Source organism: Rattus norvegicus, chromosome 10, assembly GCF_021556685.1.
Source record: "Rattus norvegicus strain SHRSP/BbbUtx chromosome 10, alternate assembly SHRSP_T2T, whole genome shotgun sequence".
Lineage (NCBI taxonomy): Eukaryota > Metazoa > Chordata > Mammalia > Rodentia > Muridae > Rattus > Rattus norvegicus.
In genome coordinates this window covers 74808564-74823316 of record NC_141543.1, presented here as the reverse complement: position 1 = coordinate 74823316, position 14753 = coordinate 74808564, and the positions used below count along the sequence as shown (strand labels likewise).

At 45.5% G+C, this 14753-nt stretch overlaps 1 protein-coding gene across 21 annotated transcripts in view; it reads right to left on the bottom strand.

The window, feature by feature from the left end:
- The window catches only part of Synrg (synergin, gamma), an 81600-nt gene that overhangs the window by 19451 nt on the left and 47396 nt on the right, over positions 1–14753 (bottom strand). For 9 of the 21 annotated variants that reach the window (XM_087574684.1, XM_087574690.1, XM_087574691.1 and 6 more), the window contains 5 exons: positions 5823–6185; positions 2829–2992; positions 2112–2165; positions 1386–1482; positions 148–296 (listed from right to left, as the gene is read on the bottom strand). In XM_087574684.1, coding sequence (XP_087430810.1) covers positions 148–296; positions 1386–1482; positions 2112–2165; positions 2829–2992; positions 5823–6185 — 827 coding nt within the window. Of the gene's footprint in view, positions 1–147; positions 297–1385; positions 1483–2111; positions 2166–2828; positions 2993–5822; positions 6279–14753 lie in introns of all 21 variants that reach the window. The other 12 variants (XM_087574680.1, XM_087574682.1, XM_087574686.1 and 9 more) reach the window with 2 other exon arrangements.

The following is a 14753-nucleotide window of genomic DNA, read 5'->3' as shown; positions in this document are numbered from 1 at the left end:
TCAGACCTCCTCCAACATAACACAACCCAGGTGGCACACTCATCCTCGGATAAGTGCATTGTAAGAATATATTCTCTGCTTCAGAACAGGCTTCTGGAAAGAGAAGTAACTGCTGACAGTAAGTAACGGTAAGTCTAACAGGCTCACCGTGAGTGTGGTAAGTGACATGAAGCCGATTAAGTTGTTCCACACTTTATCGATGTCCTTCAGCAACTGCTGGAGTTTCTCACTACACACAGCAGTGGCTTTGATCCCCAGCTCCACGCGCTTGGTTACTCGGTACACTTCCACCACGCCTGGTGGAGAGAGGAGAGTTAGGCATGGGAAAGCAGGCAAAGACAAAGCACTGTGGCGTGCTGATGACTCGATGAGGAAGAACGGCCGCGCAGAGGCGGGGCTGTGAGCAGAGATAGGTATTGGTTACTTTTCTGCTGCTGTGATAAAACACCGTGGCCAAGGGACCTTACAGAAGAAAGCCTTTAATTGGGCATGGGGGCAGGAGCAGCTGAGAACTCGTATCTCAAACTGCAAGCTGGAGGCGGAGAGCATCCTGGGAATGGCAGGAAGCTTCTGAAGCCTGAAAGCCCCCTGCCCTCAAGATACCTCCTACAAGAAGGCCACACCTCTGAATCCTTCCCAAACAGCTCCACAAACTGGGGACCAAATATTCAAGTCTATGAGTCTATGGGGGCCATTCTCATTCAAACAAGGGGTGCGCCTTCATGATCTGCAGGAATGGTTCTTTTCCTGCAGTCTTTAATCAGGTCAAACACTGTAAGCTGCAAATGTTGATGTCATCATAGAGTAATTCATGCTAAATCCTTAAGCTTTTTTTTTTTAAATAAAACATTGCTGAAATTCTATGTGCTAGAAATTTCAATTTTTAAAATTATATTTATTGCCAAGCCTAGTGGCACACACCTTTAATCCTAGCAATTGGGACACAGAAGCAGATAGACCTGAGTTTTGAGGCTAGCCTAGTCTACACAGCCATGTGTGTGGAGGGTCTGGTGCAGGCCAGAAAAGTCCCTTGGATCCCCTGGAGCTGCATTTGCTGGCAGTTGTGAGATAACCAACATGGGTATAGGGAACTGAATGTGGGTGCTCTGCCAAGGCTGTAGGCACTTTCACCACTGAGCTCTCTCTTCAGCCCCAACAGATACAGGATTTACGTTGAGATGTATAGAGAAAAGAGACTTGAAAACTTCACTACACAGACTTCAAGTACAGTAGTCACTACTGCTGGGACTTTCGTGTTTTACCTGTGAACGCAGCTACTGCCGAGGCTGTCCACAGCGGGAGAGGGCGGACCTAAAACCTACAGGGAGTGAACATTCATACTAATACACTGTGCCAGTTTGACTGTGAAATATCAAAGAACGCACCTAGGAGATACTCCATGCCTTGGGCTGACTGGATAACTTCTGTGCAGACAGCACTGCTGCTAATGCCGTTTAAGGTGTCGTTTGCCTTCTTAATGACCTACAAGAAATGACATCACATCATCTTAGACAACAAAGAAAGGTTGCTGCCATTAATTCTCCACTAGGAGAAAACCCAAGCAGCATGAAAAGCAGTGTCCAACCAGTGTGTGCATGTGCCCATGAATTTAAACTTTGAAGGGAGGGAGGTGTGGAGGGAGTGAAGGAGAGGAAGGGGGAGGGGGAGGGAGAAGAGGGGGCAGGGCAGGTTCTTAGTTTAAATATTATTTTCATGTAGGCCAGAGGTAATGATGATATTACTTTGCTACTTCTTAAATGCAGTGACAGATAGGGGACAGCTGACAAATGAGCCAGTACCTATCTACTACTGTACACTAAAGGATGCAAAAAAAGAGTTATTTATTTTTATCTTATGTGCATTGGTATTTTACCTGCATGTATATCTGTGTGAGGGTGTTGGATCCCTGGAACTGGAGTTACAGACAGTTATGAGCTGCCATGTGGGTGCTGGGAATTGAACCTGGGTGCTCCAGAAGAGCAGCCAGTGCTCTTAACTACTAAGCCACCTCCCCGAGATCCCCGCATGATTTTCATGCATTCATTCTGAGGAACTAAGGAGAAGACAAAAGAGGCAGGAGGGTGCTTGGATGCACCCAGCCACATACTCACATCCAGGGCGCTCCCCAGGCATCTCTGCCACTCATACGCGTATCTCTCATTTTCCTGTGGGTTTATAAAAGGAACTGGGTCAACAGGCAGGCTCACCATGGAGGTGTCTAGTACACGAGCTAGTGTCCCACTACAGCTTTTAGCCAGGCGTGGTAGCATTCCCCTGAAATCCCAGCACTTGGGGACTCACTGTGAGTTAAAGGCCAGCCTGGTCTACGGAGAGAATTCTAGGCCAACCAGGGCTACACGAGACTCTCTCAAAACAACACAAACCCCACAGAGGGAAAGTCCAGCTTCCCATTATTCCACACCTCACTGCTGTGTGTGCAGGAGTGAGTGTGTGTGTGTGTGTGTGTGTGTGTGTGTGTGTGTGTGTGTGTGTGTGTGCACCTGTATCACAAGAAACAGGGGAGTTTAAGATACCACAAACAGAAATAGAGGGTCCAAAACGTTTCTCCTCTCCTGTTTTGATGCTTTAAAATTCAGTAAGATGATAAAGTGTACATTTTGAAAAGAGATTTTCTTAAATGCTTCTCTCTTTGCAAAGTCCCATGAACAATTACAACTTTAGCCACAACTTTCAGAGGCTGAAACACATAGGCAGCATTTTCATCCCGGGCTAAGCTACCAGCCCTGACCTCTGAGGGTCTATTTGCCATCTGGTGTGTAGTGTCCCCCCACCCCCACCCCCAGGGAAGTAGAAAAGGGATATTTCACCTCCACTTCGCCAGTCAGATCCTTGTACTTGTCTCGGATGACGGGCAGTGCAGCTCTCTCACTCAGAGTGTTGGACCGGTCTCTGAAGGGCTGCTCCAGGGCCGGGGAAGGAGAGGACCTGCTTATTTCTTTATCCCCAAGGCTCAAGCTCCTCTTGTGTGATCCTGGGCGGAGGGAGAAGACAGTAGGCATAAAGGTTCTGTTACTCAGGCTGGTTCCAGCAGGGTCCTGCTTGCTGATGTGACCATCTCTGACAGGTGGTCACGTCAGGTGGCGTTTGGAAACAGTCTTCGCTCACCCTGTCTGGGAAGTTCTTTGACTCTTGCTCTCTTGTGCTTGGAGGCTTCCTTTAGTTCCCCCCGATTCTCTTCTCTGATCTGTCATTACACTACACAGTTCCATGCCGCAGCTCACTGCTGTGTGCAGGGGTAGGTGTCTGTACGCTTGTATGTGTCACCGGGAACAGGGATGTTTAAGATAACCACAAAGAGAAATAGAAGATCCAAAGCATTTCTCCTCTCCTCTATCAGTAGGATGATGAAGTCCTACAAAAGGACTGAATCACTGGTGTCTAGCTCCCAAGTGCCACTGTCAATATGGGTGCCCAGGGGCCATGAGGCCCCTCCTGTTACTGGTTGTAGGCTTACACTTTTCTGCCTCTAGAGCTTCAGAGACGGGGAGTGAGGGCAGCCACGGAGCAGGGTTTGGAGAAAGATGTGCCTGAGACTGACTAACTGGGAAGTATTGCCTCCAACAGACAGGGATCAATTAAAACAGGTCCCATTTAAAAAGTACTGATCTGGAGAGACTGCTCAGCAGTTAAGAGCACTGGCTTCTCTTTCAGAGTACTCAGGTTCAGTTCCCAGCACCCGCATGGCACCTCGGAATTGTTTTTAATTCCAGTTCCAGGGGATCTGACACACTGACACACAGACATATAGGCAAAACACCAATGCACATAAAATAAAAATAATTATATCATTAAAAAGTACTGATATTTGTGAATTTGAATTATGTATATGTGCTGTATGCTTGGATGTGTGCACATGAGTATAAGTGCCCGCAGAGGACAAAGGTGTCAGACTCCCTGGACCTGGAGTTACAGGCTGCCAGATGTGTGTACTGGGAATCAGACTCGCATCCCCTGCAAGCGCAGTGTATGTTCTTTGTTTGTTCTGAGACAGGGTCTTATATGGAACTGTCCTGAAACCCACTCTGTAGACTAAGCTGGCCTCAAACTCACAGAAATCCGCCTGCCTTTGCTTCCTGAGTGCTGTGATTAAAGGAATGTGTCACATCCAACACACCATGTGCTCCTGACCACTGATCCATCTCTACAGCCCCAGATGGATTTTTAAAAGTATTTACTAAAATGCCTTTATTAGATTTATTCATTTCATTTTATGTTTGTCTTGCCCTTGTCTGTATGCATGTATGTGCACCTCATGCATGTTTGCTGCCTACAGAAGTCAAGGCACTAGATTTCCTCAAACTGGAATTATGAGTGGTTGTGAACCACCATGTGAATGCTGGAATCAAGAATCAAACCCGGGTCGTCTGCAAAAACAAGTGCTCTTAACCACAGAGCTGTCCCTCTAGCCTCTTCATTTTATTTTTAAATAAGCATGTGCAAGCAAGCACACACGGAGGCCAGAGGTAAAGGATCCGCCTTGTAGCTAGGATTACAGGCAGCTGTGTCTCATGTAGGTGTTACAGCTGAACTTGGTATTCTTCCTATAGACGTCTCTCTTTTTTTTTTTTTTTCTTTTTTTCTTTTTTTTCGGAGCTGGGGACTGAACCCAGGGCCTTAACTGAGCTAAATCCCCAACCCCCCTATAGACGTCTCTTAATCACTGAGCCATCTCTTCAGGTCCCAAACAGATCACTGGAAATGCATTCATGGGTATGAAGGTTCATGGGTATGTCAGGCTGCCAAGCCTGACAAACTCAGGACCCACATGATGGACGGAGAAAACATACTTCTAAAAGTCTTCTTCTCACCTCTCTTTACGCACGCCCTGGCATGTGTGCCCATATGTATGCATAGATAAATGTGTATTCAGTCATCAGGCATGGTGTGCACACCAGCACTTAGGAGTATTTGAGTACTTAGGAGGGTGAGGCAGGAGGATCAGGTGCTTGAATCAAGGTTCTTCTCTGTGACACAATGGATTTGAGACCAGCCTGGGCTACACAAGACTCTGTGTCAAACAAAACAAATATGGGGCTGGGGATTTAGCTCAGTGGTAGAGCGCTTACCTAGGAAGCGCAAGGCCCTGGGTTCGGACCCCAGCTCCGAAAAAAAGAACCAAAAAAAAAAAAAAAAAAAAAACAAATAACACCCCCTACATCTGTAGGCTGAATGCAACCCATGGCCAGGCTGAACTTGGGGAATAAAAGCAGAGGCAGGTCTTTGGGACAGGGTCGGTCGGTCGGTCTATCTATCTATCTATCTATCTATCTATCTATCTATCTATCTATCTATCTATCTATCTATATTTCTGGAATGGCATGTAGACCAGGCTGGCCTTAAATTCACAGAGCTGCTCCTGCCTCTGCCTCTCCTGAGTGCTGGGGTTGAGCTGTGTGCCATCACGTCTGACATACAGCACACTTCTAAGCAAGTGAGAGTGGAGACAAAGTACAGGCTCTACTTGTCCTTTCTTCACTAAGCAGTTAGGAGGGACAGGAGGGACAGTGGCCAGTCTCCAGCTCCAGGGAAGGGCCTGCTCTCAGAAGCTGGAACACATCTACTTCCTGCTAAACAAAGAATCACCATTTTACTTTGTCTTTAGAATTATTTTTTAGTTTTTGAGATAGTGTCTCATTATGCAGCCCAGGCTGACTTCAAACTCAGGATCTTCTGCCTCAGCCTCCTGGATGCTAGAATTACAGATGATCGTCACCATGCCTGGTTTTAAGAGCCACCATTTTATACTCAGGAAAGGATGTGTATCATTTCGGCGGAACGCCCTCACAGGGAGAAAAGCTTACCTTGAACAGAAAGGTCAAAGGTTGCCAGCTCACTTTTGATCATTTCTTCACTAGACTTCATTTTGCTCTGTGAATTAGCTACTAAAAAGTCAAACTTGCTGATTTTGGGCTTTTCACTTTGAAATTCTCCAAAGTCGTCTGCACCCTCCTTGGGGGTTTCGTGCGAGGCCACACTGGAAGCTGGGCTGGGACATGTGTTCTCTTGGCTCCGGTCCACCATGGGCATGTCCTGCCTTGTGAAATCCTGGAAGTCCCCAGTTTCATACTCTTTCTGCTCAGTGGTCTGGGGCATCATGTCTTTAAAGCTGGCAAAAGCTGGGAAGGGAGTCTCTGGAAGAGCGTCCTCACTGGCCAAGGCTGATCCTTTGGAGAGAGATGACATGGTGATGTTTTCAGAACTGCCAAATGAGATCTCTTTCCTTTGAAGGTTTGAGGTGGCTGAGGACCCACTGCCTGCTGAGAGGACACATGGAGAGTTTTCTGCCCTGAGGAGTAGCACCCCTGTCTGACCACTCATAGCTTGTCAGTGTGCTTACTGTAAAGTGACTACTACAGCTTCCAAAAGCAGCATAGTTTAAGTCCTCTCCATCTGCAAGGGAAGTGCGGTCCCTCAGTTAGAGGCAAACTCCTAAATTAGGCAAGGCGCCTAGAATATGCCTTCAGTCATATGCCATGCCGCAAAAACTATAGTCAGAGCTTGTACTCAAATTAAAGGAGCGGGGCTGTAAGATTTGATCTTTACGAAGCCATATTGGTGTTCAGCTGGCATTTCTAGTTGGTTATAAAGAATCGTTTTATCTGGGCATGCTGGAACACACCTTTACTCAGCATTTGGGAGGCAGATCCCTGTGAGTCTGAGGCCAATCTGGTCTATGTAGAGTTCCAGGACAGACAGGGCTCCAAAAACAAAACAACAGTAAAAAAATCCTTTCCCTTATATATAAAAAATCACTATAAAGCTAGGTCGCACAGCCATGCACATACTGTTTGATAGAAGACTCAGATCATGTAGTGAATTGTTCCCTTTTAAGCCTGAAGACATACTTACATATGAAGACATACATACATGTCTCCTTTTCTCTAGGCTGCGTTGGACAGTGTTTCTCTTAAGCATAGTTACAGGAAATGTGACAAACTAAAAATTCAGTTTCTTAAAACAAAACGTAAACACCTTCTCATCTAACTTTTGAAAAATCACTAGAAATGCCTGTGCCAGGCAAGAAGACATCATGGGGTTTTAGTCAAGCAGTGACTTACCTCAGCTTTGTGTTGGTCAGTCTGGGTATCCTATCGCCGGGATGGAATATGAGAAAAACCAAAATTAACCTCAACTACTTTAGCCCTTAAAAGAACACAATAAAGGGCCTGGGTGTGGTGGAGCACACCTTCAATCCCAGGAGGCAGAGGTGAACGGATCTCTTTGAGTTCTAGGCCAGCATATGAAAAGTGTGAGGTTCTTCTGGGATGTTTCTGCTTCAGTAATGCATCTCCCTTCTCATACTCATTGAAAAGGGGAAGAAGAGAAAGAGGTGCTGGGCTAGAGAACCCATGATCTTGTTAGCATACATTGAAATAAACAAGCTGGATGAGGCGGTACATGCATGCCTTCCATCCTAGCTCCGAGGCAGAGGCAGGCTGACCTACAGAGCTGAGTTCCAGGACAGCCAGGGCTATCTCAGAAAATGAATGAATGAACGAGTGAATGAATGAATGAGTGAACGAGTGAAGGAATGAACAAACGAGTGAGTGAGTGAGTGAATGAATGAATGAATGAACAAGTAAATGAATGATAGGGTAGTAGAAGACAGCAAGTGCAGCTTTTGGTCTGGACAGGTCTAACTTTGACTCTACCACCTACTTACTTTCTCACCACAGGGCACTAGCCTTATAGTTCAGTCTGGCCTTGAACTCCTGGCAACCCTCCCCATTTCAGCCCCAAGTATACTTTTCTGAGCCCTGGTGTGCTCCTCTATGAAGTGGCGATGAAACTATGTATTTATGAGGATGATGTGTGTGGAGGGTTGCTCAGTGCCTGGAGAGCAACACACAGGACAGCTTGAATTCCTTCAGAGTAAACTCTACAAAGGAACCTCATCATTTTAGGGATGTCCTAGGAAAAGCTCGTCTTCTTCCCCTCTCCTCCCTCCTGTCATACAGGGGATTGAACCAGGTCCCTGAGCACGCCAGGCAAGTATCTGGCCATTGACCACCTCTCCAGCTCTCTGGTTTTTAACTCTGTTGAGCCAGGCTCTTACTGACTTGCCTAGACTGACCTTGAACTCAAAATCCTCCTGCCTCAGTCTCCTCTGTAACTGGAACCCCAGGCCTGAGTCATTAGCTTTGCTTTCCAGATAATTTTCAAAAAGCAAAACCAGGGAAACTGCCCAATGGGTGGGGTGGAGAAGCAGTGGGTCAGTAGGGCAGTGGGTCAGTAGGGCAGTGGGTCAGGCTAGAAGCACTTCATTTTACTTACTGTATATGAGGTAAGAAGGCCAACCACCTTGACAAACACACACATACACACAGAGAGAGACACACAGACACACAGACACACACAATTGACAAGGAATCCAAAGTTCTGTGACGTGGATTCTCCCCATAGTCAACGGGTGAAATGACATTAACCACTTTTGCTCCCTTACCAGCAATAGCACTGCATAGTTTGAGTAGGTATGAGGTTCTGGACACTTCCATAGCTCTCCCAACATCCTTCAACATATCTCCCTAAGCTCTGATAAGAGCATTAACTGAGTAATAAAAATGCCAGCTACAGTCAATCAGTAAAAAGCAAATCTCTTTTCTAAACAATCAACATTCATGTGTTGCCTGCTTAACATAAAGGACGAATGGTTTGGGTGACAGATTTATAGTTCAGTATGAACGAAGCAAGCCGTTAGACAAAGCGCACTTTTAGTCCCTCACTGTAGTGCTTTCCTCTTGAGTAGGACTGACATGGATCTAGGTGTCCAGGCCCAAATGAGGTGCCACTCAATCAGGAGGCAGATGCTCTGAGACACAGGGCTAGTTTGTCAGGGGTGCATTCGGAAGGATGCTTCACCACAGGTATTTCACTACTAGACTCGTCCAGAAAGTTCTTTGGGGAAACTATATCAGAAACAGGCTCTAGTAGCTTATCTAGCAAAGAAAGTGTAGTGAGGTTTTTTTCTACAGACCAAAGATAAACTTATGGAAAGACAGCTCCAGTCCAAATACTGCAACCAAGTTGCCATGGTAATAAAAAGACCTTTTTGTGCAAATATGCCACAAAAAAGAAAGTCCTTTTTTTTTTTTTTTTTTTTTTTAAATCAAGACCGACTGACCCATGTGACCAGGTAGACAACATTCTAAGCAACGTGGATTGCCTTACCAGAGAGCTTTTAAGACTCTATAACTACAAAGGCATTAACCAAAGAGTAAACGTGCTGTGAGTCGAAGGCAGCTTTGAATGTTTTTACTTGCTTATTCACTGGCTACTAGTGGGTGCAAAGCAATTTACTAAGGAGTAATTAATTTGAATCTATAAGTACTAAAGCCTGCATTACATAAGCACCCAAGCAAACAGTTACATAATACCTATCCCTAAGGCTTAGCATTTACACACAGTATAAATACATACGGAGTGTGGGTTTTGTTTTTGTTTTTGTTTTTGTTTTGGTGGATTGAATACTGGTAAACCATTTTCTAAGAAAGAGTTGGCGCGTTAGTTCACTGAAGGTAAGGGGCAAACAGGGAAACTCCCCATTTTCTTGCATTGGTAGCTCCCTATTTGCTTGAGGACGCAGTCCCACGTTAGTACTGTAAATAGATTTCAAAAATAATAAATAGCAAGGCCTCTAGCATGAAGGACAGAAGCCCTGGCTAGGGAAAAAAAAATGACACAGGATGCTGTAATCACCAAAGTGACTAGAGGTGGCTTTGCGATTTCATAGCTGAATTCTGAAAATTGAGAGAGAAGAAGAAAAAAGCAAAGGGGGAAATGGTCACAATAAGAGGCATGTCACTACCGCATCTCCAATCCTCCAGCGGGCTCCTGGGCGGTCTAGGGAAGGCTGTGAGTGGGCACGGGTAACAAGGCAAACTGTGTGTTTTCACACATGGATTTGCTTGAGACCAGGAATTCACTGTGACAAAGGGCAAAAGAATAAACAGTACAATCTGCTTCCCTTCGTGGATCGAATCAAGATGTGGCTTTCTCTCCTACGGGCAGCTCACCCATCGGGCTCTTCCCTAACCTCTATCCAAACCACTCTGGATGCTTGCTGTACATAAAAACAAGGTATTTCCAGGCATGCAAGCTGCCTCCACAGGACACAAAAGGCCAGATCCCTCACCCTCACCCACCCCACTCTCTCCATGGGTGCTTTCTGAAGCCATGGGTGTATGCCTTAGAGATGAAAAGTTACTGACTTTTAAAAGAGGACTTTAGAGAAAGGAAAAGAAATCCTTTTTTCATATGCACAATTCCACAATTGTGGAGTGTTTTGTGTAGCAGTAGCAACATTTGCTGGCCCAAAGAGAGAGTGCCAATCCAGACTTAGCCCAGCCTTCATTTATCCACACAAACCACGAAATATTTGCATATTTCTATTTCTCCCTGTTTAGGGCCCAGTTCTCCATTAGTGAATATTCTCTACTCACTGTCATGCCTGCTCTATGTCCTGGTAAGTCTGAAACTGGTAAGTTCCTGAAGGAACTGCTGCAAGGAAAAGGAAAAGTGGTCTCACCATGCGACAGACAGGCTATAAAATGCTGTTTGACCGACTACTTTTTCTTGTTTTTCAATCTGTATGGGAACTTCCCTTTCTGGGTTTGTACTGACTCCTGGGACACTATGGTTTAAATTGTATCCATACTGAAAGCATCTTCAGGTTTCTATGCCAATGCTTCTAAGTTCAATAAAGAAGAGCTGCCCGCAGGAGAATACTAAACTCAGAGGAGTCTAGAGGCCAGAGAGACAGTAAGACTGCCCACAGTGGGTCAGGGAGTCCCTGGTTGGAGACAGGGCTCAGAGGTTGGGAGCATGTACCACTCTACCAGAGGACCCAGCATCCACGCCAGGGAGCTTACAACTGCATGTAACTCCCGCTCTCAGGGATCCAATTCCTCTGGCCTCTGCACTCGGGTGCACACCTACCCACATACATATAATTAAAAACATATAATGATCTCAAATGAGCACAAAAGATGTAGGCTTTCTGGTTACCAAAAGGGAGAGACCAGACTTAGGTGGTAGAGCCTCCTGGGTATATGGCCCTCTTACGTTCTCAGAATCACTTGGCTGACATCCCCAAACAACTTATCAAAAGTCCTCAAATGATAGAACCAAGCAGAAGCCACTCATAAGAAAACAGTAATGCGGGCTGAGATTGCACCTCAGTGGTGGAGTACTTGCTTGGCATGCAATAAATAAACATACTTAAGTAAAAATAGCTGGACATGGTGACACATGCCTGTAGTCCCAGCTACTGTAAGGCAGGGGGATAACTTAAACTCAGGAGCTCAAGATCGACCTAGGCAGCATTGTGAGACCTTGACTCAAACCAGTCAAACAAAGAAGAATAAATAAAAATAACTGACAGGTGGTGGTACCTGCCCTTAATCCCAGCACATGGGAGGTAGAGGCAAGGTAGATCTCTGAGTTCAAAGCTAGCCTGGTCTACAGAGTGAGTTCCAGGACAGTCAGGGCTACCCAGAGAAGCCCTGCCTCAAACAATAACAACAACAACAACAACAACAACATCAATTTATCATCATCACCACCACCATCATCATCAAAGTCCTTCAGTGATTTTAGAAGCTAGCACAGCTTGCATGAGCTCACCTGTTTCCTCTGATAGCTAGCATGAATTCTAACAGAAGTAACAGAGTGACTGCAGAACACCAGCATGTTTGAGGGATGTCTCATGCACTGACGGAGACAAGCCTTAGCCAACCGCATCTTACCTGGCATCAGGATAAGCAACCACAGTGTTATTTGAACCTATGCAAGTCTTTACCACGCGCGCGCGCGCACACACACACGCACGCAAAGAATATTGTGTTATTATGCTGTTAGAACTACCTCCCTCAAAATAACATTGTGTCTAGACACAACGAGTTGTTCATGAGTGACAGTTACACACAGGGACAGTCACATCTGCCCATCAGGGAGCTTAAGCGACTGGTAGACTGCTCTGGCTTTAGAGACTCTACTGACAAAGGAAGCCAAAGCCTTGTGGGGTCAGTGTCCTGGGGGAGCAGTGCGGCTGGCTGCTGGGGTCTCTAGCTGGAAGCTTTTCTCCCCAGCTTGCTAGCAGCACAGGTGGTTAAAACGCAGAGCGCTTTGAACAAGGTCTTAAGAGTAATCTCCCTCACCTTTCAACACATATACATCTCAAGTGGGAGGCCTGGCTTTTCCCAGAGGAACTTTCACCTGACACCCGACTCTCTTCCTTTCTTGGGTGGCATATCAAAGTGACTTCTGGAATCCTATTCCAAAGTCCCATTGTCAGGAATTCGTAAAAACAACAACAACAAGGACATCAACAACAACAGTCCCAAATCTTCAAATCACTCATAACAAGTGAAAGCACTCGAACGCTTTCCCTGAAAAAGAGCTCTTTTTCCACGGCTCCATGTTCTTACTCTATTCTAAAATGCAGCAAATAACCCAAGTCTGGCTGCTCACTGTCTGGTCTCTGAGATCTGTATTAGCTAATTAATATGTTGTTTGATAGGCTGCAGTGCTGGGGCTCTACCACTGAGTCCGGCCAGAAAATGTTTTCTTAAAAACAGAACCAGTGCACAGTTTAGTTCTTCTGTTTTGCGGGTTGTTTTAGTTTTCAACATTAATTACCATTGTGTGTATGATGCGTGCATGTGTGAGCACGAGTGCGCTGTATGATGTGTGTACGTGTGAGCACGAGTGCGCTGTGTGCGGGCGTACAGGTCAGAGGACAGCCCGGTTGCTCTGTTATCTCCTTCCAGTCTTTTGGGGTTCATTTGGCTTTTGGTTTTACTGTTTCAGTATATACTTTGCTTGGCTTGAACTCACAATCCTGTCTCAGCCTCACGAGGGCGGGGATCACGGGTGGGTGTCTCGCTCCTAGCTAAGCTTTAGTTTCGCATTGCTGAGGACTGTGAATAAGACGTTTCTACATGTATTGACTTATTAGGTGATGAGATTACACAAGCACTTCGTGAATGCCCGCAGGAATGTCACCAACTAAGCTCAGAGCCTAATGCTGCACTTCAGTTCTAGGCCACATTAAGGACTTCTGGCTTTACCAGGGGCAAAGGTTAAACTGTAGCCCTGCTTGCTTGCTTGCTTCCTTCCTTTAAAAAAAAATATTTATTACATATAAGTACACTGTAGCTGTCTTCAGACACCAGAAGAGGACATCAGATCTCATTACAGATGGTTGTGAGCCACCATTAGTTGCTAGGATTTGAACTCAGGACCTCTGGAAGAGCAGTCAGTGCTCTTAACCACTGAGACATCTCTCCAGCCCTATCTCTGCTTTCTTCAGAGGAGAAAGAACCAGTTTCAAGGGACACTATGACTTCAATTCGATACCAGCCAGGCATTTCTTTAGTCTAACTGAAAAACACAAATTACACACATCCCCACAGTTTCAAAATATGCCAAAGAATCGTTTATTAACACAGGACTTACAGATCGCAGAAGAGAGTGGTACAGAGAGCTAGAAAGGAGTCATCGGAGTAAGCATGCAGGCCAGTGTTTGCAGAGGGAGAGAAGAAAGCAAGTCCCAAACGGCACATTCACACAGAAATGTCTATGCTGAAGAGAGACATCAGAGACGCAGCCAAAAAATAATAAGGCGCTGATTAAAATACAAAGATTTTCCATGTCAAAAAGAACTGCTTCACAGGCAGGTAGCCCCAGAGGGCTTGCTGACTCTTTGAGAAAGTCACAGACCGGAATAAGCTCTTGCTGCCAGACAAACAAAGGATCTTAAAGACTGAACGTCAAGATGCTGCCGTGCCAGAGAGAGTAAATTTAGGGGGGTGGAAATCATAAGCAGCAGGGCTCCAAAGGTTGAGTGCAATGATATGCAGAAAGAACCAGGTAATGTTATTAGTATATCCATCTACCTTCATACAAAGAATTAACAGCACGGGTTAGAGACAGTGTCCCCTTCAGAGCTGAGTTAGGGTTTCCAAACAGGGTTACAGTCTATAGATGGGAATCATCCAAGTTTTTTCTTCTTCCTTATCTCCATCAGCCCAGCCCATTTCTTATTTCCCCAGGATGTCTTTTTGACCCTCATACTAGGAGAGCAATAGCTCTCACGGTGAGCAAAACGGTAAAATAAAGTCAGGGTGCACGAGGCCATGCCTGCGGCTCACCCTCTCCTGTATGCTACTCAGGCGGCCATCTTGCTCAGCCACATGACAGTTAGCCATCAACCCATCTTAACAACCGCTCTGAAGAAAAGGATACTGCTCCTTCCCCACTGGAGGTTTACAGAACAGAAGGAAACAATCTGCATTTAAGGTCTCCTCCCTTTGAAGAGAGCTGTCTTGAACATGACAGGTTCCATTCTGGGAATGTTCCAAACGTACAGAGAGAACACGAGCAAGCACAGATTATTAACAGGTCCATTGGCATGAACTCAGTCAGAAGCCAACCTCCCCTTCCCAAATAAAAGGTGGGAAAAGACACCCCAAACCCGGATTAACTCATTTCACAAAGATAGGTGGTTTGGCACTGTGAAAGAATATAGATTCATTTTCAGAAAAATAGCCTCTAATTAATAACTTCAGAGTCCAAAAGGCTAGTATACATGTTGTGAAATTGTTTTTAAATAAAAATCAAATGTTTAAAAAACAATGCCCCTTTGTAACCAAGTGTTGTGGCTCATGCAGCTCATATTAAAAATAACAAGGCATCCTATCAAACAAACAACACTGAAGGGAAAAATATGAAGA